We start from the raw sequence: 26,416 nt of genomic DNA, 5'->3' as shown, positions 1-26,416 counted from the left end.
TTGTCCAAGCGGTCCAAACAGAGTTGGAAGTGGTACTTCTATGGTATTCCTATTAAGTTCCACATGTTTGGTCTTTTCCCCAAGGTATTTCAGTCTTTAGCAGTGGCAAATAATTTAAAATTAATTTAAAGAAGCGGGGGAAGGGCCTCCAAACCGGGGGATCCCCTGCCCCCACCTGGGGATTGGCAACCCTAAGGGGATCCCCCAGTTTGGAGGCGCTCCCCCTGCTTCAGGGTCATCAGAAAGCGGGGGGAGAGGAGGGAAATATCTGCTGGGAACTTTATTATTCCCTATGGAATAATATGGAGATGTATTCCCATAGGAAATAATGGAGAATGGGTCCGCATTTAAAAGGTGTTCAGTCCCTTGAAAAGTGATGGCCAGAACTCCCTTTGGCGTCCAATGATGCTTGTCACACCCTTGTTCCTGGCTCCGCCCCCAATGTCTCCTGGCTCCACCCCCAAAGTCCCCAGATATTTCTTGCATTGGACTTGGCAACCCTAATTGGCCATCCCTGACGGAAAGGGTTAAAACCACCAAGCCGCTTGCTGGAGAGGCGGAGAAGGGGAAAGGCTCCTGGGGCGGGGCGAGGGTTTGCTTTTGCAGGGAGACAGAAGTCTGGGGAGGCGTCAGGCAATGCACCCGCAGAGAAAAGCCTTGCAGCTGGATCCTGGGAAGGCTTACTCTTAAGTAAGTCAAGGGGGAGGGGGAAGATCTTCAATCTTGTTGGAAGAAGGGAGGAATTCAGCTGTCCTCTGCTTTCTTTGAAGGGGGGGCGGCTTTTTTCCTAAGTGCAATCTTCTGACCTCGGGTTTTGATTGTTAGCAGCTTAGGTAGCCCTTGGGGAGGGCGGGGAGGCAGAGAGACCGGATTGGAAATCTTGCAAATGCAAATCAACCCAACTCCCTTCGGGGCCATGCTAGCCCTGCGGAGGCCCAGCTAGGCCGGAGTCCCGGGCATCATCAGACAGGGAAGAAGCATTCGTGCCCCATCCAGGCTCAGTGGAGTCCCTGTGGATCTCATCCAGGCTCTCAAAGTCCCCACCAGCCCCTCGCTTGCCTTAGAGGAGGCATTTCTGTCTTGAAAGCTCTTCTCCAAGCCAAGTCAGCCAGAGGCTTGTAGAGAATGTGCTTAAAGTTAAAGTTGCTTTCTTTCCACTTCTCTCTCCCCCCTTCCTTCCTTGTCTTGCGCCTCTCAGACATCTGATGTTCATGTTTTTCGGCTCTCAAACACCTGATATTTATTCTATGTGGCTCTCACATTAAGCAAGTTTGGCCACCCCTGCAAAGCTAACTTCTGGCTCCCCCCCCCCACTGCATTGATAACCAAGGCTAACTTCTAACCTCCCCCCCCCCCCTTGATGATAATTCTTCTTCCAAGATGACTCAGGGATGCCCAGCCCAGCAAAATGTCAACTCTTAGCTTGACAGCCAATCAAAGCTAGAAGAATCTTCTGCTTTGGATTAGAGAAGAGTTTTGAGAACTAGAAGATCTTAGATTCACACCCCGCCCCTCACGCTGAATCTCAGAGTGGCTTACAGTCTTCTTTACCTTCCTCCCCCACAACAGACATCCTGTGAGGTTGGTGGAGTTGAGAGAGCTCTGACAGAAGCGGCCCTTTCGAGGACAACCTCTGCCAGAACTATGGCTGACCCAAGGCCATTCCAGCAGCTGTGACTGGGGGAGTGGGGAATCAAACCCAGTTCTACCAGATAGAGCACTTAACCACTACACCAAACCGGCTCTTAAATCTTAAAGATCTTGTGCTTAAAGATCTGAACGTTAGATTTATTGTCATTCGCAAGGGCAAACCCATGTGAATTGTTATTTGATTATGAAACATGTAGTGTCAAAAAGCAGAAAATAGTTTTGGAAAGAAGCAGTGTGTGGAAGGTGAGACAGGTAGTCATGAAACTCATAGATGTTACAGGCCTTTCCGGTTCATCCACTAGTGGAACATATCCCAGCTGCTTACCAAGGCGGCTATAGCAGAGGTATATTATGTTGAAAGCAGCGGATTTGGAGGTATGAAAGGAAGATGGGTGACTTGGGGGAAGGCGGTAAGCATTGGATTTATATCCCGCCCTCCACTCCGAAGAGTCTCAGAGTGGCTCGCAATCTCCTTTACCTTCCTCCCCCACAACAGACACCCTGTGAGGTGGGTGGGGCTGGAGAGGGCTCTCACAGCAGCTGCCCTTTCAAGGACAACCTCACCCACCTCACAAAGTGTCTGTTGTGGGGGAGGAGGGGAAAGGAGACTGTAGGCCGCTCTGAGCCTCTGTCCTTGAAAGGGCAGCTGCTGTGAGAGCCCTCTCAGCCCCCCCCCCCATCTCACAGGGTGTCTGTTGTGGGGGAGGAAGATAAAAGATTGTGAGCTGCTCTGAGATTTGGAGTGGAGGGCGGGATATAAATCCAATATCATCATCATCTTATTGTTAGTGGCTTGGAGATTGCATTTAAAGTTGCTATTTTTCACCTTTCCTTCCTTCCTTCCTTCCTTCCTTCCTTCCTTCCTTCCTTCCTTCCTTCCTTCCTTCCTTCCTTCCTTCCTTCCTACCTACCTACCTACCTACCTACCTACATCTGATGTTCACGTCTTGCAGCTTTCAAACATCTGATGTTTATTCTATGTGGCTCTTGTGTTAAGCAAGCTTGGCCACCCATGTTCCGGCTGTATTTGAAGAAGTGAGCAGTGACTCACGAAAGCTCATACCGTACCACAGTTTTTGTTCGTCTTTAAGGGGCTACTGGGCTCTTGCTCTTTTCTACTGCTGCAGACAGACTAACACGGCTACCCATCTTGCTGTAATAGAGCACAATGACATTAAGCCTGATCTGCAAACCACAACAAAGATTAACACATGGAATTCACTGTCACAGGAGGTGGCAGCAGCTACAAGCATAGCCAGCTTCAAGAGGGGATTGGATAAACATATGGAGCAGAGGTCCATCAGTGGCTATTAGCCACTGTGGGTATTGTTGGAACTGTCTGTCTGGGGCAAGTGATGCTCTGTATTCTTGGTGCTTGGGAGGGGGGCAACAGTGGGAGGGCTTCTAGTGTCCTGGCCCCACTGATGGACCTCCTGATGGCATCTGGGTTTTTTGGCCACTGTGTGACACAGAGTGTTGGACTGGATGGGCCTTTGACCTGATCCAACATGGCTTCTCATGTTCTTATGTGACACAGAGCGTTCGACTGGATGGGCCATTGGCCTGATCCAACATGGCTTCTCTTATGTTCTTATGTGACACAGAGTGTTGGACTGGATGGGCCATTGGCCTGATCCAACATGGCTTCTCTTATGTTCTTATGTGACACAGAGTGTTGGACTGGATGGGCCATTGGCCTGATCCAACATGGCTTCTCTTATGTTCTTATGTGACACAGAGTGTTGGACTGGAGGGGCCACTGGCCTGATCCAACATAGCTTCTCTTATGTTCTTATGTGACACAGAGTGTTGGACTGGATGGGCCATTGGCCTGATCCAACATGTCTTCTCTTATGTTCTTAACATAGACCTGTCTTCTGATCTATGAGGAGGTAATTCTTAGGTGACTCTTGACCACAGTTGGTGATCCAGCTCCATTTTCTTTGGGTTTCTTTCTGCCTTTTTGATATTTTTTCCTCTCCCTCTTCACAGCCACTTGAGTAAGGGTTTCTTTCCGTGGCCGGATGCTAGCCGAGAGAAGGGGAAGATAATGGAAGGGCGTGACCCAGAAGAACCTGTAGTTGGCCAGAGATCAAGGAAAGGCAGCCTTCCCACCCAAGCTGGGAGTGGCACTGAATTCTGGGAAAGAGCTCTGCCAGAGATCCTGGATCAGGACACCGTGACCTCAGATGAATATTGTCGACTCTTCCGGCTGTTCCACTACCACGAGGCCGATGGTCCCCGAGAGGTTTGCAGCCAGCTCCATGGACTCTGCAACCAGTGGCTGAAGCCGGAGAAGCACACCAAGAAACAGATCGTGGATTTAGTGATCCTGGAGCAGTTCCTGACCATCCTGCCCCAGGAAATGCAGTGCTGGGTCAGAGGACACGGGCCAGAGACCAGTTCCCAGGCGGTGGCCCTGGCCGAAAGTTTCCTCCTGGATCAGGTAGAGGAGAAGAGGCAGACAGAGCAGGTGAGCGGATTTCCTTTGCTCATTCCAAGCAATGACCTTATCCTAAAGCTTCCTGCCAGATACTTCTTTTGTGTGTGTGTGTGTGTGTGGGTGAACTGCTGTTAAGTTGCTTCCAGCTTATGGTGACCCTATGAATTGACGTGCTCCAAAATTTCCTGTGGTGAACAGCCTTACTCAGGTGTTGTAGTCTGAGGGCCCTCATGGCTCCCTTGACCGAGTCAATCCATCTCATGTTTGGTTTTCCTCTTTTCCTGCTTCCTCCGACTTTTCCCTCCATTATTGTCTTTTCCGGTAACTCTTGTCTTCCAGTAGTGTGACCAAAGTATGATAGCCTTGTTTTAGCTTCCAGAGCGAATTCAGGCTTGATTTGTTCTAGAGTCGTCTGATTTGTCTTTTTGGTGGTCCAGGGTATTTGTAAAAATTGTCCTCCAACACCACATTTCTTTTTTTTTAAAAAACAGAAAAATTGCTTCTATTGAGATAAAGGTAAAAGGTAGTCCCGTGTGCAAGCGCCAGTCGTTTTCGACTCTGGGGTGAAGTTGCTTTCACAACGTTTTCACGGCAGACTTTTGACGGGGTGGTTTGCCATTGCCTTCCCCAGTCATCTACACTTTCCCTCCAGCAAGCTGGGGACTCATTTGACCGACCTCGGAAGGATGGAAGGCTGAGTCAACCTTGAGCCGGCTACCTGAATTAGCTTCTGCTGGGATCGAACTCAGGTCTTGAGCATAGGGCTCCAACTGCAGTACTGCAGCTTTACCACTCTGCGCCACGGGGCTCTTTTATTGAGATACAGTGGTGGAATTCTAGCAAGAGCTCCTTTGCATATTAGGCCACACACCCCTGATGTAGCCAATTCTCCAAGAGTTTACAAAAAAGAGCCTTGTAAGCTCTTGGAGTATTGGCTACATCGGGTGTGTGGCCTAAGATGCAAAAGAGCTCCTGCTAGAATTCCACCCCTGTTGAGATAAATGTATGAAAAACGAACAGATAAATGAATAATGTATCCAACACGGTACAAAGAGCACCTTATAAAAGATTATTACAACTTAAAGCATATCCATCTATATTCAAAATTACTAAAGCCTTCTACAAGAAAAAAAATAGATAAATAAAACAAAAACTCAGAGGTAAGTTTTCAGGGTGGGAAAATTTTTTTTAGAGCTGTAACCAAACATGAAAAAAATGATTGGAAGGGAGAAGAAGATGATATTGGATTTATATCCTGCCCTCCACCAAATCTCAGAGCAGCTCACAATCTCCTTTATCTTCCTCCCCCACAACAGACACCCTGTGAGGTGGGTGGGGCTGAGAGAGCTCTCCCAGAAGCTGCCTTTCAAGGACAACCTGTGCCAGAGCTATGGCTGACCCAAGGCCATTCCAGCCAGATGTTGTGTTCTGTCATGTCTTTCAACAGCGGTGACCTCCAATACCACATTTCAAAAGAATCGACTTTCTTCTTGTCAGCTTTCTTCATTATCCCAGTTTCATGCGCACACATAGTAGTGGGGAATACTGTGGCATGAATTAACTTGAGTTTTGTCACCTGTGACGTATCTTTATACCGAAGAATCATTTCTATTCCCTTCTTGTCTGCCTTCCCCAGTCTAATTTTGTGTTTGCAGTCTCCTTTTCGGTTGATGATGGAGCCAAGGAACAGGAAAATCTTGAACGATTTCAAGTTCTTAATTGTTACCCCTAAAGCAGTGTAATTACCCAGTAGTTATTACTTATGTCTTCTTGACCAACTTTAACCCTGCTTTGAAATTTTCTTTTTTTGAACCTTCATTAGTAGTTGTTTCAAGTCTTCACTATTTTCTGTCAGTAATGTGGTGTCATCCGCATATATCTCAGGTTGTTAATGCTCCTTTTCCACTTCACCCTAGATACAACCCTTGTCTACAGGGCTTTTCTGCAGCAGGAACTCCTTTGCATATTTGGCCACACACCCTTGATGTAGCCAATCATCCTGGAGCTTACAGGACTCTTCTTACAGGATCTACTGTAAGCTCTTGGAGGATTGGCTACATCAGGACGGTGTAGCCTAATAGGCAGAAGAGTTCCTGCTACAAAAAAGGCCTTGCTTGTCTGACACTTTTGCCAATTGGAAGCCATTCTTTTCCGCCATGTTCTGTCCTAATGGTGGCCTCATGTAGCTGCAGAAGTGTGCATACACATGAAAGTTTATGCCTTGTGTAAACTTTGTTGGTTTTAAAGGTGCCACTGGACTCAGACTTTGTTCTGCTGTTTCAGACCAACGAAGCTACCCACCTGAATCTCTCTTTTCCAGAGTACAGGTTATGTATCAAAGCAATCAAAAGTTGTGCCACCCCCATTTCTTTGAAAGCAAACTATAGTTTTTCATGATTCACACTGTCAAAAGCTTTGTTGTAATTTGTGAAACACAAGCTGATTTTCTTCTGAAATTATTTGCAATCTTATCTCACGTGCCTCATCCTTTTCTGAATCCAGCTTGAACATCTGGCATTTCTCATTCCATATATAGTAAGAGTCTTTTTAAAAAAAAATTTATTTAACATATAAAACAAATAAACATATAAAAACAACATATAAAACAAAACTACAAGAATAATAGTAGTCACCAGACTTTAGATACAAATGATATCAAGATGTAACTCACAATATTACAAAATTAAAAATAAAAATATATAATTTTTACATATAAAAAATTACTTGGTAAAATCTCTCATTCCATTAAATAAGTTATCATAGGATGGTATGACTATTTTTTTTCTCATATTGGATTGGTGTTGCATTGGAAGAGGAAAATGCAATTTTGCTAAAAATAAACTAATCCCTTATTTTTTGGAACCAAGTTTAAGGAGATGGAATTTGTTTATTTAACCATTTATATACAATTAAAGTTTTAGCTATAGAATGTAAAATCGAAATAATTTCTATTTTTTTTTAAATTTCCTCTTTTGATTTATTCAGTTGGTTTTAGTAAAATTGCTTCTGGTTTAAAGGGGATATTTATTTGTAACATAATGTTTACTTCTGAAACTATTTTAAACCAAAATTTTTGTAAGTATGAGCAAAGTCACCAGCAATGCAGATAGTTTGCAATATGGCCGCAACGATTTGGACAATATTTTGAGTTAGAGGAATTTATATAAAATAATAGGCAGTAAATACCATCTTGATAATAGCTCCCAAGTTTGGAAATGTATAGCAAATATATTAGATGTCAAAGAGGGAGAAGACCAAATTTCTCCCATTTCTCATTTAGGAATTTGGTTTGGAGGTCTTGATGCTATTGTTTTCATTTTCTTCTTCCAAACCTTTTAATATTTTATTTTATATATTGCTGTAATCAATCCAAGTTTTTGTTCTTTTTCCTCATTTAATAATAATTCAAATGTCATCGTCTGTTTCTTTATGGTAGAAGTCTTTGCTGTAAGAGTGTGAACCTCCCTTCACTTCGAGGAGAAATTAAGATGATGGTCCAATAGTTGCTGCAGTCTTTGATGCCTCCTTTTGTTGGAATTGCGAGAGTGAATTGAGCATTCCCAGTCTGTGGGCCATTGATTTGTTTTCTATATTTGTTAGCATGTTCTCGTTAAGATTTTGAGGGACTCCTTTTCTGTGTCTTGGAATAGATCTATTGGTATCCCATCTACTCCTGGTGATTTGTTTCTCCCAATTTCTCTCAGTGCAGCTTTCACTTCATTTTCTAAAATTGTTGGTTCTCCTTCAAAACATAAGAACATAAGAGAAGCCATGTTGGATCAGGCCAATGGCCCATCCAGTCCAACACTCTGTGTCACACAGTGGCCAAAAAACACAAACAAACCCAGGTGCCATCAGGAGGTCCATCAGTGGGGCCAGGACACCAGAAGCCCTCCCACTGTGCTCCCCTCAAGCACAAAGAATGCAGAGCATCAGTGCCCCAGACAGAGAGCTCCAACAATACGCTGTGGCTAATAGCCACTGATGGATCTCTGCTCCATATGTTTATCCAATCCGCTCTTGAAACTGTCTAGGCTTGCAGCAGCCTCCACCTCCTGTGGTGATTTTTCTTGAAAGGAATCTGTCATCCTTTCATTTATTTTGTATAATTCTTCAGTGTATGGTTTCCATCTGTCTGCCTGGGCTTGATGTTAGAGTTTTCCTTCTCTTGGCTGGCGAGGTTGGTGAGCCCAGCCTGCCCATCCGGTTATACTGCCGGACATTCGGTCGCACCATGACGTGGCAAACTCTGTGAAAACGGGGGGGACCAGCGAGAAGGTGTTGCCACGGATGCAGTAATGTAGGAGAGGCCATTGCAGTGACCATCTGCCAGGCATAGCCAGACAGTGACCACGCAGCGTTCACTACACCGGGAAAGGAGAGGCGATGTATTGCGCATGCACTTTCCCTGGGGGGGCAGGACACCCAGAGGGAGCCCCCCCCCTTTCTTAAATCTTCGTTCGCGAAGTCAAGCCGAGAGAGAGAGAGAGAGGTTTCCATCTTTTCTTAGGTAATTCTATCTCTGGATAATTCATTAGGCTGGAAAGAAAACCCAGCCCTAGTTCTGGCCCCTGTGGGTGAAGCCGCTCCGATGGTGCGTGCAAGGATGAGGAGTCTGGGAGCGGGGCAGGATTCGTCTCCTTAGCCTGTTCCGGTCCTTCTCTTACCTATCTCCTTTGCTGTTGTTTCAGATATGGGGGCCATCCGCGAAGACAGAAATGAAGTTCTCTGAGGTAAAAGAAACTCCTTCAGAAGAAAGTAAGAGGGAGCAGGCTCAGGAGGGTGCCCAAGACATCCTATCCAGTGGTAAGGGTGTCCCCTATGCCCAGATGGGGTCAGGTTGTTGTGGGGCATGAGGGTCAAGACAGGAGAAAAGGGGAATACTTCTGCAGATTACGCAGAATGGAGTTCAGGGTCAGAATGCTGTAGGGCAGGGGTGTCAAACATGTGGCCCAGGGGCCGAATCGGGCCCCCAGAGGGCTCCTATCAGGCCCCAAGCAACTCACTGTTGTCCACTTCCTTCTCCCTCTTGCTTCCTTCTGCATCATAACTTGCTTTGCCAGGCTTGCTCAATCGCACAGGAGGTACAGAGCAAAGCTCCTCCCTTGGGGAGGAAGTGGGGGGAAGGAGAGCTAGCTTTGCCAGGCTCTCTCAGTTGCACAGCAGAGCTACTGGGCCAAGCCTCTCTTCCTTCTGTTGGCTGAGGCTCAGCAAGTCAGTGAGGTAGATTAGGCTGAGTGTGTGTGTCTGTGTCCTTTGTAAAGTTTATATCACGCTGACCTGGCATTGGCAAGATCTGGCCCTCATAGCCAATGTTCCCGCTAAGCTGCAGAGACTTGAGAGCAAAAATTCTATTTTGTGAGCTACTAGCATTAATGTTGTGAGCTGCTGGCATTAAAAGTTGTGAGCCACTGCATAAATTATTGTGCTCTGGGGTCAGAGAGCTAAGACAAAAATGTGTAAGCTGGATGCTTAAAATCTGTGAGCTAGCTCACACTAACTCAGCTTAGAGGGAACACCGCTCACAACAAATGCGTTCCAACACCCCTGCTGTGGGGTATAGCGATGACCAGTGTTCCCGCTACGCTATGAAACCTTGTGAGCAAAAATTCTACTTTGTGAGCTACCAGCATTAAAGTTGTGAGCTGCTACATAAGTTAGTTTGCTCTGGGGCCATTTTTTTCCCGAGCTCAGACAAAACCGTGTGAGCAGAAGGCTGAAAAACCGTGAACTAACAGACTGTGAACCAGCTTAGAGGGAACACTGGTGATGACCACTCCACTTGAAGGGGGAGCAGACAGACTCAACGTAGGGCAGTTCCATTCTTATTTACATTAATCGCAAAGGGCACATCTCACCTTCCTTTCGTTAGGCAGACTCAAGGTGGCTCAAAAAAGGAAAGGAAGAGAAATCTGGGTGGAGTTATTTAACCCTGGTGAATAATGGAACCTTCCATTCCCCTGACCCGGCTAGAACAATCTCATCAGATCTCAGAAGCTAAGCTGGGTCAGCCTTGGTTAGTTCTTGGAGGGAGACCACTAAAGAAGTCCAAGGTTGTTACGCAGAGGCAGGCAATCGCAGAGCACTTCTGAATGTCACTTCTGAACTTTCCATGCACACCTGTTGTTCTGCAGCAGCATACCTCTGAAAACCGGTTTCCTGAGGCCACTTATTCGAGTTGTGTCACTTAAAGGCTTTCCAGGGGCATCTCTCAGGCCACAATTTCCGGGGGGAAATGTTTTCTAAACTCTGGGATTTTGAGCAGAAGCTGCTGACTGCATGAGAGGCAGGGGGTCTCTATGCTGGTCAAACCCTGAAATTAGCAACCCTTGTTAATTTCAAGCCATGAATCCACCACCCTCTCCTGTTTGAGGCCTCAAACCTCGAATATAGCTCTAATATAGAACGGGACTTAGGTTTTCATAAGATTACTGTTTTAACTGGTATTATGATGATAAGATAAAAAGGTAAAGGGTAGTCCCCTGTGCAAGCACCAGTCGTTTCCGACTCTGGGGTGACGTTGCTTTCACGACGTTTTCACGGCAGACTTTTTTACGGGGTGGTTTGCCATTGCCTTCCCCAGTCATCTACACTTCCCCCTGCCCAGCAAGCTGGGAACTCCTTTTACCGACCTTGGAAGGCTGAGTCAACCTCGAGCTGGCGACCTGAACCCAGCTTCCGCCAGGATCGAAGTCAGGTCGTGAGCAGAGCTTAGGACTGCAGTACTGCAGCTTTACCACTCTGCCATGGGGCTCTTTGATTATAAGATAGTGTAAGCTTAACTGCAAGAGCTGGGTAAAGTTCATCTGAATTCTAAACGCATAACCTTCTAACTGTATCCGGAAACGGTACTAATGTTATCTGTTGGTTTGCCTTTCTGCTTATGTGTTTCAAGCCTTCTGACCGGAGTTGAAACTTGGGTATAATAAAGTTTATCTGTATAAGTTCCTGAGGTTGTTTGGGTTACTAAGAAGAAGAAGATGATATTGGATTTATATCCCTACCTCCACTCTGAAGAGTCTTAGAGCGGCTCACAATCTCCTTTATCTCCCTCCCCCACAACAGACACCCTGTGAGGTGGGCAGGGCTGGAGAGGGCTCTCACAGCAGCTGCCCTTTCAAGGACAGAGTCACAGAGTGGCCTACCATCTCCTTTCCCTTCCTCCCCCACAACAGACTCCCTGTGAGGTGGGTGGGGCTGAGAGGGCTCTCACAGCAGCTGCCCTTTCAAGGACAACCTCTGCCAGAGCTATGGCTGAGCCAAGGCCATTCCAGCAGGTGCAAGTGGAGGAGTGGGGAATCAAACCCGGTTCTCCCAGATAAGAGTCTGCACACTTAATCAGTACACCAAACTTTCTGGGTATTGAAGTGTACAAAAATAAATCCCACCTCAAGAAGGAGGATACTGGGTCATGAAATTTGAGGATGGAGCAATGAGTGGAAGTGATGTCATGTTGTTGTCTTATCCTGCTGAAAACCTGGATGTGACGTCAGAGCACCAGCAGACACCTTGGAAACCCATTGGTAGTAGTTTCCAGAGCACTGACTGACGCACTAAAATCACATCTGGGTTTTGGGCTGGATGTGATGGCTACGTGTCATGCTATGTGATTTCCAGCCTCCTACACCAAACTAGAGAGCCAGTTCGGTGTAGTGGTTAAGTGTGCGGACTCTTATCTGGGAGAACTGGGTTTGATTCCCCACTCCTCCACGTGCACCTGCTGGAATGGCCTTGCAGAGGTTCTCGCAGAGGTTGTCCTTGAAAGGACAGCTGCTGTGAGAGCCCTCTCAGTCCCACCCACCTCACAGAGTGACTGTTGTAGGGGGAGAAGATATAGGAGATTGTAAGCAGCTCTAAGTCTCTGATTCAGAGAGAAGGGCAGAGAATGTATCTGCAGTCGTCTTCTCCTTCTCCTCCTCTCCAGGACAGGTGGGAAGGCCCAGGAGGTGAAAGAATGGTGTTTCCGAGCTTTTGGTCTGATCCGGCAGAGTTCACAGGGCACATTTCAAGTTTCACAGAAGTCTGAAAACTGTCCTCAGCGTTCCTATCTCCCCAAGGCTCACGGGTACCTGGTGCTTCTCTTCTACCTCTCCTACACGATACTAAATAAAGAAGAGAAGCTTTCACACCCCTGGAAATGGAATATGTTCAAAGGAACAAACAAAATAGGCACTGGAGGTTAAAATTCATCCTTCCTTAGGGGAGGGACGGTGGCTCAGTGGTAGAGCATCTACTTGGGAAGCAGAAGGTCCCAGGTTCAATCCCTGGCATCTCCAAAAAAGGGTCCAGGCAGATAGGTGTGAAAAACCTCCACTTGAGACCCTGGAGAGCCGCTGCCAGTCTGAGAAGACAATACTGACTTTGATGGACCAAGGGTCTGATTCAGTATAAGGCAGCTTCATATGTTCAATGTTGTCTCCTTTGCAGGCAGTGAAGAGATGTTGCCAAGCCCGCTTCTTTGCAGAGAGATGAAAATGGCTGCTCAGCCAATGGTCCAGGTAGGGGAAGGGGGAAGGATGGAGGATAGTTCCCCCCCATACACACACTTCTTTCTCAGGGAGGCTTTTGCTCCAGCTGTCTGAGCAAGAGAAGCTCTGAACTCCCTTTCTTTACACATACTAAACTCTACATCCAGCACCTTCCCAGAATACCCCTATTAGCCACAGGGTATTGATGGAACTCTCCTGTCTTGGACAGTGATGCTCTGTATTCTTGGTGCTTGGGGGGAGGAACAATGGGAGGGCTTCTAGTGTCCTGGCCCCACTGATGGACCTCCTGATGGTACCTTGCATTATTTTTTTCTTTTTGGCTACTGTGTGGCATGGAGTATTGACTGGATGAGCCATTGGCCTGATCCAACATGGCTTTTCCTATGTGACTCAGAGTGTTGGACTGGATGGGCAATTGGCCTGATCCAACATGGCTTCTCTTATGTTCTTGTGTGACTCAGAGTGTTTGACTGGAGGGGCCATTGGCCTGATCCAACATGGCTTCTCTTCTGTTCTTATGTGACTCAGAGTGTTGGACTGGATGGGCCATTGGCCTGATCCAACAGGGCTTCTCTTATGTTCTTATGTGACAGAGTGTTGGACTGGAGGGGCCATTGGCCTGCTCCAACATGGCTTCTCTTCTGTTCTTATGTGACTCAGAGTGTTGGACTGGATGGGCCATTGGCCTGATCCAACATGGCTTCTCTTATATTCTTATGTGAAACAGAATGTTGGACTGGATGGGCAATTGGCCTGATCCAACATGGCTTCTCTTATGTTCTTATGTGACTCAGAGTGTTGGACTGGATGGGCAATTGGCCTGATCCAACATGGCTTCTCTTCTGTTCTTATGTGACTCAGAGTGTTGGACTGGATGGGCCATTGGCCTGATCCAACATGGCTTCTCTTATGTTCTTATGTGACAGAGTGTTGGACTGGATGGGCCATTGGCCTGCTCCAACATGGCTTCTCTTCTGTTCTTATGTGACTCAGAGTGTTGGACTGGATGGGCCATTGGCCTGATCCAACATGGCTTCTCTTATGTTCTTATGTGACAGAGTGTTGGACTGGAGGGGCCATTGGCCTGATCCAACATGGCTTCTCTTCTGTTCTTATGTGACTCAGAGTGTTGGACTGGATGGGCCATTGGCCTGATCCAACATGGCTTCTCTTATGTTCTTATGTGACTCAGAGTGTTGGACTGGATGGGCAATTGGCCTGATCCAACATGGCTTCTCTTATGTTCTTATGTGACACAGAGTGTTGGACTGGATGGGCCACGGGCCTGATCCAACATGGCTTCTCTTATGTGACACAGAGTGTTGGACTGGATGGGCCATTGGCCTGATCCAACGTGGCTTTTCTTATGTTCTTATGAAGAGCGTAGTGTCTGCCTGGCATGATCTCTAAAGAGGGAATCTGCTTTTTCTTTCAGTCTCCCTTTTCCTTTGAGGAGGTGGCCATGTGTTTCACTGAGGCTGAGCAGGTCTTGCTGGATCCGGGCCAAAGAGCTCTCTACCGCGAAGCCATGCAGGAGAACTGTGGGAGCGTAGCCTCTCTGGGTAAGGATCTTTCATAGGGGCCAAAGGCGTGAATCGCTACTCTTAGGATGACGCACAAATCAAAATACTTAATATGTGGTTGGGAGGCCTGCTCAGCTACTTCCCTCCACCCCGAGGTCTCAGGGAGTTGTGGTGGCAGTGAAAGCAGTGTTCAGCATAGCTGGGCAGAGCAATGCAAGCCGCCACGCTGATCCGAGGGCAGTTGAGGGCAGCGTTGTGACTCTCCCCCAAGCCTGAGAGACCCTCAGAAAGACTCTGGAAGGGGCCCGATTCCAATGTCTCCATTGCTAGGATTTACAACACCCCCAGTGGCGCAGAGTGGTAATGCAGTAGTAGTGCAGTCCTGCAGTTGGAGCCTCTGCTCACGACCTGAGTTTGATCCCCGGTGGAAGCTGGGTTTTCAGGTAGCCGGCTTGAGGTTGACTCAGCCTTCCATCCTTCCGAGGTTGGTCAATTAAGTCCCCAGCTTGCTGGGGGGGAAAGTGTAAAAGACTGGGGAAGGCAATGGCAAACCACCTCGTCAAAAGTCTGCTGTGAAAACGTCGTGAAAGCAACGTCACCCCAGAGTCAGAAACAACTGGTGCTTGCACAGGGGGCCTTTCCTTTCCTTTTCCTTTCCCCAGATGGGATTGCGGCCATCCCCTCTGACTCCCCCCCCCCCCACTCAAAGCACTTTTTAAATTAGTTTTAAATAGTTTATTAAAATCTCAAAAGCAATACAATGAAATAAAATAGAAAAGCCTCAAAATTGCAGAGTGAAAAACAAAAACAAAATTGAGCAAGACTGCAAAATAATACATGCATAGTTGAGCCGTACAGATAAACCGTCAAACGATCAATAGCAAATGAAATTCATGTATCTCCTTGGTAATTTACACTATGAATTACTTTGAGAAGTTACATATTGAAAAAAGGGAAACAGATACAGGGAGTTTGGGGAGAGGAGGATAGGCAGAATATAGAACAAGGGTGACCAAATGGTAGCTCAGGAGCCACATGTGGCTCTTTCAGAGAGCCAGTTTGGTGTAGTGGTTAAGTGTGCCGACTCTTATCTGGGAGAACCGGGTTTGATTCCCCGCTCCTCCACTTGCACCTGCTAGCATGGCCTTGAGCTGTTGTGAGAGCCCTCTCCATCCCCACCCACCTCACAGGGTGTCTGTTGTGGGGGAGGAAGGGAAAGATTGTAGGCCGCTCTGAGCCTCTGTCCTTGAAAGGGCAGCTGCTGTGAGAGCCCTCTCAGCCCCACCCACCTCACAGGGTGTCTGTTGTGGGGGAGGAAGGGAAAGGAAATTGTGAGCTGCTCTGAGACTCTTCGGAGTGGAGGGCGGGATATAAATCTAATATCTTCTTGAAGTCCCCACCGCCCTGTTCACTGACTTGGATAAGGCATTGAAGTCCCCACCACCCTGTTCACTGACTTGGAGAAGGCATTTGTCTCTTTAAATCACTTCTCCAAGCCAAGCCAGCCGGCGGCTTGCAAAATGCATTTAAAGTTAAAGTTGCATTCTTTCTTTCCCTTCCTCCTCCCACCTATTCTCCTTCCTCCCTTCCCTCCATCCCTCCTTCCCTCTCTCCAACGTCTGACGTTTATGTCTTGTGGCTCTCAGACATCTGATGTTTGTTCTATGTGGGTCTTACGTTAAGCAAGTTTGGCCACCCCTGATATAGAAACAGCTCTACAGGAGGGTCTGAAGAAAAATGACAAACTCACTCCATGTACAGAATAATTCTCATACGCAACCAAATCCCGATGGATTGTAATTGGCAGGGGCATTCCAGAAAAATGAATTAAAACGATATAGAAACTGAAATGAAATATGACACTTCAACTCTACTGAACCTAAGAATTTGGAACAAAACAGTAGGATTGCACCTTTAAGTCCAACTTAGTTTTATTCAGAACGTAAGCTTTCGTGTGCATCTCACTTCTTCAGACGAGGAATGAGGTACAGTAAGCAGAGCCACATATAGCTGGTGGGGTTTGGAAGGCCAAGTGGTACAAAGTTAAACTCCAATTGCAGAATAGTAAAATTAACAAATTCAGAAAACCTTTGATCTGGGTTGCATTAGTGTGGGAAACCATAAAACAGCAACATGTCAGAATGTGAGAATGCCTGTTAATTACTCTATTGCTAATAAGAATTTGGAAGACGGTCCCCTGAAGAAGGATAGTTCATATCCAAAATGAAATTGGACCGGTTCTTTTTATTGTTGGACTACAGTTTAAACGTCAATATGCTTTTGGGACAGTAGTTGTATGGTCTTTTTTTCTGTACCATTGATTTGTTATTCAAGACTAGAAATTGTATTTGTGGATTACACAGAGAATTATTTTGTACACGGAGTGAGTTAAGAACATAAGAGAAGACATGTTGGATCAGGCCAATGGCCCATCCAGTCCAACACTCTGTGTCACACAGTGGCCGCAAAATAAAGGAGGTTCACAAGTGGGGCTAGAAGCCATTCCACTTTGACCCCCCACCCCAAGCATCAAGAATACAGAGCATCACTGCCCCAGACAGTTCCATAAGAACATAAGAGAAGCCATGTTAGATCAGGCCAATGGCCCATCCAGTCCAACATTCTGTATCACACAGCGGCCAAATATATATATATATATATATATATATACACACACACACACACACACACACATACACACTGTGGCTAATAGCCACTGATGGACCTCTGCTCCATATTTTTATCTAACCCCCTCTTGAAGGTGGGCATGCTTGTGGCCGCCACCACCTCCTGTGGCAGTGAATTCCACATGTTAATCACCCTTTGGGTGAAGAAGTACTTCCTTTTATCCGTTTTAACCTTTTATCCGTTATCCGTTTCCAATAATATGCTGTGGCTAATAGGCACTGATGGACCTCTTCTCCATATGTTTATCCAAACCCCTCTTGAAGCTGGCTATGCTTGTAGCCGCCGCCACGTCCTGAGGCAGTGAATTCCACATGTTAATCACCCTTTGGGTGAAGAAGGACTTCCTTTTATCCGTTCTAACCCTACTGCTCAGCAATTTCATTGAATGCCCACGAGTTCTCGTATTGTGAGAAAGGGAGAAAAAAAATTCTTTCTCTGTGTGGAGAAACGCCGTCTTAGTTGGGAGGGAACATGAAACTGCTAGACAGGCTTTGGGGCCTAGCCCTCCTTTCACTTCCCCCCCCTCCCTTCCAGAGCCAAACCAGCAACTCTAGGGGGAAAACCTCCTAGAGAGGCAGGAAGTTCTTTTGTTTTTTTTCTTATTTGAAAAGGGCAGTCTGCAGCTGGCCTTCGAAGGGGGAGGTTGTGAGTCTGTGGGCTCCTGACTGTGGAAGAGGCCCACTCAGGAGGAGGAGGCCCGCAGGCAGTCAGACCACGTAAGTCATCCACAAGGGAGGGCACGTTTAGACCAGGGACAGTAGGATGTGTTTACAACCACCTTTTATTTGTCATGCTGTTTGCTGTGCGGGTGCTGTGCTGTGCTAACCTTTTACATGCAACTGTTTTTCTTTTGTTCTTCTTTTCTTTTCTTTTTCTCTTTTAATTAAATATTTTTACTGTTTTGAATGCTGGCAGTCAATCTCTGTACCACATAGATCCCGACCGCTTAGACCACGCTGCTTTAGGAAGGGGGCCCTGGGGAAGGGGGGAGGCATGCGGTTGGGTAAGGTGCCAATCCTCCAGGGGTTCCCCGAAGAAGTGCTGTGGTCTCTGTGACACCCAAGTACAGGGTGGCAGAGGGCCTTGAGGCCTGGCCTCATAGCTGGAGAGGGGGATTGGGAGTCCTGTTCCTCTCAATCGGAACCCCTAGACTGAGCAGGTGGTGGCAGCGAGCCCAAGTGGCCAGAGGAGAAATAGCTTCCTCCAAGAGTTGGCGACTCAATAGGGAGTTGACGGGACCAGGTCTGAAGGCAGAATCGGGCTGGTTCCGTCACACTCTGCTTTCTCCATCCCATGGATAATCTTGTACACCTCTCTCATGTCACCCCGCAGTTGACGTTTCTCCAAGCTAAAGAGCCCCAAGTGTTTTAACCTTTCTTCATAGGGAAAGTGTTCCAAACCTTTAATCATTTTAGTTGCTCTTTTCTGGACCGTCGTTTTTCTTCAGTTTCTTTTGCCCCTGTGTGGTCCCGGTCTCTGATGACATCATCCTACCGGAGGGCCTGGCAGGAATAAGGTGTGACCAATGGCTCAGTTTGGGAGGAAAGAATACCTGATAGTAGAAATGCACACCTGTTTATCACCAGTGCTTGACTGGTGCCTTGGCTTCTTGCATGGGAGCTAATTGCAACTTCCTTTATTCCAGTGGCAGAGGAAGAGGACACAGCTGAGGAATTCCAGAGGTTCTCTTTGGAAAAAGTCAAGACTGAAGAGGCCGAAGGAAACTTGGGAGATGGAGATGGACCACAGAGGCAAGAGGGAAGCCAATCAGGTAAGCGGACGGGTAAGCCTGTTCTTTGCCCAGGAGACAGTTTCTGTGAAATCCCGGTCTAAGAAGAAAGGTCAGTCAAAAAGAAACAAAGGGTTCCATCTTAATTAGAGAATCTACCGTTTGTTGTTCAGTCGCACAGTCGAGCCCGACTCTTTGCGACCCCATGGACAAAGTCACGCCAGGCCTTCCTGTCTTCCACCATCCTCTGAAGTCTGCTCAAATTCATGTTTGTTACATCAGTAACGCTGTCCAGCCATCTCATATTTTGCCGTCCCCTTCTTCTTTGGCCTTCTGTCTTTCCCAGCATCAGGGTCTTCTCCAGGGAGTGCCCCTTTCTCATTGGGTGGCCAAAGTATTTCAGCTTCAGCTTCAGCACCTGACCTTCCAGGGAGCAGTCAGGGTTGATTTCCCTTAGGACTGACTGACTGGATCTTCTTGAAGTCCAAGGGACTCTCAAGAGTCTTCTCCAGCACCACATCTCAAAAGCATCTATTCTTCTGCGCTCGGCCTTCCTTATGGTCCAGCTCTCACAGCCATACATTACTACTGGGAATACCATTGCTTTGACTATATGGACTTTTGTTGGCAGGGTGATGTCTCTACTTTTTATTATGCTGCCCAGGTTCACCATAGCTGTCCTCCCAAGGAGCAAATGTCTTTTAATTTCATGGCTATAGTCACCATCTGTAGTGATTTTGGATCCCAGAAATGTGAAGTCTGTCACGACTTCCATGTCTTCCCCTTCTATTTGCCAAGGTGTGATGGGGCCAAATGCCATGATCTTAGTTTTTTTGATGTTGAGTTTCAAGCCTACTTTTGTGCTCTTCTCTTTTACCCTCAACAAGAAGTTCTTTAGGTCCTCCTCACTTTCTGCCATTAGAGTACTGTTATTTGCATATCTGAGGTTGTTGATGTTTTTCCCAGCAATCTTAATTCCGGCTTGTGCTTCATCCAGGCCAGCATTCCGCATGATGTACTCTGCATATAAATTAAATAAGCAGGGTGACAATATACATCCTTGTCGAACACCTTTTCCTATTCTAAACCAATCAGTTATTCCATATCCCGTTCTGACAGTTGCTTCTTGACCCTTATACAGGTTTCTCAGGAGACATGTGAGGTGGTCTGGTACTCCCATCTCTTTAAGGACTTGCCACAGTTTGTTGTGATCCACACAATCAAAGGCTTTAGCATAGTCAATGAAGCAGAAACAGACGTTTTTCTGATACTCCCGTGCTTTCCTTTATTGGCAATGTTGGCAATTTGATCTCTAGTTCCTCTACCTCTCCGAAACCCAGCTTAAACTTCTGGTAGTTCCCGATCTATATACCGCTGAAGCCTAGCTTGTAGGATCTTTAACATGACCTTGCCGGCATGTGAAATGAGTTCAATGGTGCGATAGTTTGAACATTCCTTGGCATTACCTTTCTTTGGGATTGGAATATAAACCGATCTTTTCCAATCCTGTGGCCGCTGTTGCGTTTTCCCAATTTGTTGACATGATGCGTGCATCACTTTAACAGCGTCATCTTTTAGGACTTTGAATAGCTCAACTGGGATACTGTCATTTCCGCTCGCTTTGTTGTTAGTGATGCTTTCTAAAGCCCATTTGACGTCACTCTCCAGAATATCAAAGATTTCAGGTTTTCACGGCTGGTAACATCATTAGGGTTTGTAGAATCTTTCGGGCTCAAGTGCCGTGTTCTACTGGAGAAAGTTTTTCTTCCAGACGTTTCGTTCTCGGCTGCGGAGAACATCCTCAGTGGCGTTGCATCCACAGCAGGCGCTCTGACCTTCTTGGCTGCTGTGCATTGAGTGAGGCCAGGGCTGCTGGAGAGCTATTTCTAGGCTGGAGGGGGTGTGGTGAAAGGGCAATTGGTTTGTGGATGTGCCTATTGTTTGGTGGGGCTTCCTGGAAGGGTAGTGATAAGGAAACTGGCTGTTGAATGTGACCATTGTTCTGTGTTAATTGCTGGGAGGGTTGGAAGGAGTGTGAAGAAAAGGAAGATGGTTGTTGACTGTGCTGATTGTTCTGTAGAATGTACTGGTTGTTCTGTGAATTTCTGCAATTTATAGTCTGTAGGGTGTTTTGCAGAGCTGGATACCAAGATTGGTGGATGGAAACGCCTTCTTCCTTTTTGTCTGGCTCAGGGTCAGTGATTTCACTGTCGTGGTTGTCCAGGACATTGAGATCCTTCTTTTATAATTCTTCTGTGTATTCTTGCCACCTCTTCCTGATCTCTTCTACTTCTGTTAAGTCCCTACCGTTTTTGTCCTTTATCATTGCCATCTTTGCATGAAACGTTCTCTTGATGTCTCCAATTTTCTTGAATAGATCTCTTGTCCTTCCCATTCTATTATTTTCTTATATTGCTTTGCATTGTTCCTTCAGGAAGGCCTCATCTCTCCTTGCTGTTCTCTGGAAATCTGCATTCAGTTGGGTGAATCCTTCCTTTTCGCCTTTGCCTTTCGCTTTCCTCCTTTCCTCAGCTATTTGTAAAGCCTCATCAGACAGCCATTTTGCTTTCTTGCCTTTCTTTTTCTTTGGAATGGTGCTGATTGCTGCCTTCTGCACAATGTCACGAACCTCCATCCATAGTTCTTCAGGCATTCTGTCTATCCTAGTTCCTTAAACCTAGTTCCTAGTTCCTTAAACCTATTCTTCACCTCCACTGTATATTCATAAGGAATGTGATCAAGGTGAATGGCCTAATGGCTTCCCCAGTTTTCTTCAGTTTAAGCCTGAATTTTGGATGAGTAGCTCATGATTTGAGCCTCAGTCAGCTCCAGGTCTTGTTTTATAATCAATCTGATTATATAATCAATCTGATTTCTGTGTTGCCTGTCCGGTGATGTCCATGTGTAGAGTCGCCTTTTAGGTTGTTGGAAGAGGGTGTTCACTGTGACCAGCTTGTTCTCTTGACAAAATTCTATTAGCCTTTGCCCGGCTTCATTTTGTTCTCCGAGGCCAAACTTGTCAGTTGTTCCGGTTACTTTTTGACTCCCTACTTTGGCATTCCAGTCCCCTACGATGAGGAGGACATCTTTTTTTGGTGTTAATTCTAGAAGGTGTTGTAGATCTTCACAGAACTGGTCCACTTCAGCCTCTTCTGCATCAGTGGTTGGGGCATAGACTTGGATTACTGTGATATTGAATGGTTTGCCTTGGATACGGACTGAGATCATTCTGTCATTTTTGAGATTGTATCCCATTACTGCCTCCCTCGCTCTCTTGTTAACTATAAAGGCCACACCATTTCTTCTACGGGACTCTTGCCCACAATAATAGATGTAGTGATCCTCTGAGTTAAATTCGCCCATTCTCGTCCATTTCAGTTCACTGATCCCCAAGATGTCGATGTTCAGTCTTGTCATCTCTTGTTTGACCACATCTAGCTTACCTTGATTCATAGACCTTATGTTCCACGTTCCGATGCAGTATTGTTCTTTGCAGCATCGGACTGTTCTTTCACCATCAGACACATCCACAGCTGAGCGTCCTTTCGACTTTGGCCCAGCCGCTTCACTCTTTCTGTGGTTACTTGAACGCTCTTCCCCAGTAGCACATTGGGCAGCTTCTGACCTGAGGGGCTCGTCTTCCAGCGCCATATCTTTTAGCCTTTTGTTTCTGTCCATGAGCCATAGCTCTTGTAGGAGTTGTCCTTGAAAGGGCAGCTTCTGGGAGAGCCCTCTCAACCCCACCCACCTCACAGGGTGTCTGTTGTGAGGGAGGAAGAATGTTCCCTCTAAACTCCCTCAAAAATTCTACTTTGTGAGCTACTGGCATTAAAGTTGTGAGCTGCTGCATAAATTATTGTGCTCTGGGGTCATCCTTCCTGAGCTAAGTAAAAAATGTGTGAGCTGGAGGCTAAAAATCTGTGAGCTAACTCACGCTAACTCAGCTTAGAGGGAACACTGCCTGTGAGGTAGGTGGGGCTGAAAGAGCTCTGACAGAAACTGCTCTTGAGCAGAACAGCTCTGTGAGAAAATCAGCAGGTTCCGATGTCAGTGAAAAATCTCAATATAAATCACCGGACAACAATAATACTTTCACAAATTCAGTGTGTATACGAACTCTGTTCATCAGAATTCATGCATCAATATAAACATCACATGTTACTGATAACCACTCAAAATTCAGAATACAAAACTGGAAACAGAGTACTTTCCATTCCTCCCCAAAAAGACTGCTGTTGGTAGTCCTTAGGGGCAAAAGCCTTCCTGTTATGAAAACTTGTATCCAGCGACTTGGGTGGAGTCCTCCAACTAGCAATAAAAACTTCTCAATGGGAGAGAAGGGACCGTATTTCCAGGGTTTGTCACGGTTTCGCAGATCAAGTCCTTCATCAGCCTTTTCTCTCACAAACAACTCCTGGAGCCACAGTACACATGTTTCAAACACAGATCAGCGCATGTCAATTTCATCCTCTGTTCCCCTCTCTGGATACAAGTTTTCATAATGGGAAAGCTTTTGCCCCTAGGGGACTCATTTTTTAGTTCCATGGGCTCCTATGGGCTCTGCCATGTCTTTTGTTGGCATTCTGCCTCTGGTGGGGGTGTTGCCAGGTTGAAAGGGCTCAGGAACCGACCAACTCTGGCCACACCCCCAGCACTGCCCCCAATTGTTTTAGTTGTTTATTTACCTCTAATTTCATTGCTTTTGTCATTGCGTAAGTTTGTTGTGATCTGCCCTGAGTCCGCTCGCGGGATAGGGTGGACTAGAAATTAACGTAAAATAAATTTTAAAAATCTGTTCCATGCAGGGGCCTACACCTCAGTTGCACTAATGGTGCCTGTGAGCAATGGGGCAGTGTGCTAACATAAATGGGACTTACGCCGGCACAGAGATAGGTTGGCTTCTAGAGCACTTCTGGCAAACTCCCCCCCGCCCCCGGATTGCTCTGCCCATTTACTTTGGAAGTGTACACTATTGTACACTTCAGTGTACAGTGGGAAGAAGTCCTCTGAATTATATGTCATCAGGGCTTTTTTTGTATCAGAAACTCCTTTGCATATTAGGCCACACCCCTCTGATGTAGCCAATCCTCCAAGAGCTTACTGTAGGCCCTGTGAGATGAGCCCTGTAAGCTCTTGAAGGATTGGCTACATCAGGGGGTGTGGCCTAATATGCAAAGGAGCTCCTGCTACAAAAAAAAAAAGCCCTGTATGTCCCGTGGCGCAGAGTGGTAAAGCAGCAGTACTACTGTGGTCTGAACTCTTTGCTCACGACCTGAGTTCTATCCCAGCAAAAACTGGTTCAGGTAGCCGGCCCAAGGTTGACTCAGCCTCCCATCCTTCCGAGGTCGGTCAAATGAGTCCCCAGCTTGCTGGGGGGAAAGTGTAAAAGACTGGGGAAGGCAATGGCAAACCACCCCGTCAAAAGTCTGCCGTGAAAACGTTGTGAAAGCAACGCCACCCCAGAGTCAGAAACGACTGGTGCTTGCACAGGGGACCTTTCCTTTCCATGTCATGTAGGTAGAATTCAGGTACAGATCAGACCTCCTTGCGTGGCCTCTAAAATGATTTATCTCATTATTGCAGCAGGAGATGATCAGAAGAACGAGAAGGTTGAGGAACGGCATCGTGCGTCGCCAGTTGAAGTAAAGAATGAAGACATGAGGGGAAACTTCAGCAATCAAGATGGACCCAGTTGGCAAAAAGGCAACCACATGGTCAAGGAGAGGGATTTCCCTGAAGTAGTTCACATGGTGGAGGAAGCATGCAAGTGCTCGGAGTGTGGAATGTATTTCCCAGATCAAACCCAATATAATGTCCATTTACGAATGCACACGGAAAAGAAGACCCATCTGCACCTAGAGCGTAGAAAGACCATAACTGATCAAAGAACACATACAGAAGAGAAACCTTATAGCTGCTCTGACTGTGGCCAGAGCTTCTCACAGAAATTAGACTTTGTTCGGCACCAAGGAGCTCATTCAGGAGAGAACCTCTTTATCTGTTCTGAGACTGGAATGACATTCTCTTATGAAGAAAAGGGTAATACACATTTTCCAGGGTGCGTTGCAAGGAAAGCACATAAATGCTTCAAGTGTGAAAAGTACTTCAGATACCGATCGCAGCTCCTTGTGCACCAAAGGATGAACAGAGGGGAGACACCTTTTGAATGCCCGGAGTGCGGAATGAAATTCATTCGGTGTGATCATCTTAAACAGCATCAAAGGAGCCACAGAGGGGAGAAGCCTTTGGAATGCTCTGAGTGTGGAATGAAATTCAGTCGGAGTGATCATCTTCAAGAGCATCAAAGAACCCACACAGGGGAGAAGCTTTTTGAATGCTCAGAGTGTGGGAAGAGATTCAGTCAGAATAGTAATCTTCAACAGCATCTAAGAACCCATGCAAGGGAGAAAGCTCATGACTGCTCAGAGAGCGGGAAGAGATTAAATGACAGTAGCGCTCTTCAGAATCATGAAGAGAAGCCTTTGCAATGCTCAGAGTATGGGAAGAGATTTGATCAAATTAGCACTCCTCAACAACGTCTAAGAACACACCCAGAGGAGAAGCCTTTTGAATGCTCTGAATGTGAAATGAAATTCAGTAGGGGTGGCCATCTTCAACAACATCAAAGGACCCACACGGGGGAGAAGCCGTTTGAATGCTCAGAATGCGGAAAGAGATTCAGTCAGCTTGGCCCTCTCCAACAGCATCGAAGAACCCACTCAGGGGAGAAGCCCTTTGAATGCTCAGAGTGCGGGAAGAGATTCACTCAGCGTTGCCACCTTCAGCAGCATCAAAGAACCCACACGGGGGAGAAGCCCTTTGAATGCTCAGAGTGTGGGAAGAGATTCGATCAAAGTACCACTCTTCAGCAACATTTAAGGACGCACACGGAGGAGAAGCCTTTCGAATGCTCTGAATGTGGAATGAAATTCAGTAGGAGTGGCCATCTTCAACAACACCAAAGGACCCACACGGGAGAGAAGCCCTTTGAATGCTCAGAATGTGGAAAAAGATTCAGTCAGCCTGGCCCTCTCCAACAGCATCAAAGAACCCACACAGGGGAGAAGCCCTTTGAATGCTCAGAATGTGGAAAGAGATTCAGTCAGCGTTGCCATCTTCAGCAGCATCTAAGAACCCACACGGGGGAGAAGCCCTTTGAATGCTCCGAGTGCACAAAGAGATTCAGTCGGAGCGATGCTCTTCAGTGTCATCTTAGAACCCACACAGGAGAGAAACCTTTTCAGTGCTCAGAGTGTCTGAAGAGCTTCAGCCGGAATGACGCTCTTGAATGTCATCTACGAATCCACACAGGGGAGAAGCCTTTTGAGTGCTTAGAGTGTGGGAGGAGATTCAGGCACAATGGTACCCTTCAACAGCATCTAAGAACCCACACAGTGAGAAACCTCATGAGTGCTCAGAGTGTGGGAATAGATTCAGTGACAGTAGCACTCTCAGATAACAAAGAAACCCACACAGGGGAGGACTCTTTTTAATAGTTAGCGTGTGGAAAGAGATTCAGTCAGAGTAACTTGCTTAAGGTGCATCAAAGAATCCACACAGGGGGGAAATTTTTTGAATGCTTAGGAGTGTGGGAAGAGATCCCGTCGCAGTGGCCGTCCTCAACAGCATCGAAGAATCCACAGAGGGAAGAAAGCTTTTGAACGTTCAGGGTGTAGAAAGACATTCAGTCGGCGTGGCCGTCTTCGAAAGTATCTAAGAACCGCTCAAGGATAAGCCATGTAACTCCTTAGCCCCAGGGGCGTTGGACTCATTAGGGCTGGATCTTGCATGAATGTCACTTTGTTGGGCTAGGCTGTTATGTGCCATAAAATGTAATGCCAGATACCAAGCTGTCAAGTTCCAGGTCTTTCAATAATGAGACTCTTTGTTAAAA

At 46.6% G+C, this 26,416-nt stretch overlaps 1 protein-coding gene across 1 annotated transcript; it reads left to right on the top strand.

The window, feature by feature from the left end:
• Positions 1-602: 602 nt before the first annotated feature.
• LOC132571050 (zinc finger protein 135-like) lies at positions 603-26,416 on the top strand. Its single transcript, XM_060237684.1, has 7 exons — positions 603-690; positions 3,643-4,123; positions 8,785-8,899; positions 12,521-12,591; positions 14,018-14,144; positions 18,439-18,564; positions 24,106-26,416. Exons 2-7 carry the CDS (start codon positions 3,701-3,703, stop codon positions 26,013-26,015), a joined length of 2,772 nt encoding a protein of 923 aa, XP_060093667.1. The 5' UTR covers positions 603-690; positions 3,643-3,700; the 3' UTR covers positions 26,016-26,416.

Source organism: Heteronotia binoei, chromosome 5 (genome assembly GCF_032191835.1).
Source record: "Heteronotia binoei isolate CCM8104 ecotype False Entrance Well chromosome 5, APGP_CSIRO_Hbin_v1, whole genome shotgun sequence".
Classification (NCBI taxonomy): Eukaryota; Metazoa; Chordata; class Lepidosauria; order Squamata; family Gekkonidae; genus Heteronotia; species Heteronotia binoei.
Note: the sequence above shows the minus strand (reverse complement) of the source record. Positions and strands in the feature narration are given on the sequence as shown.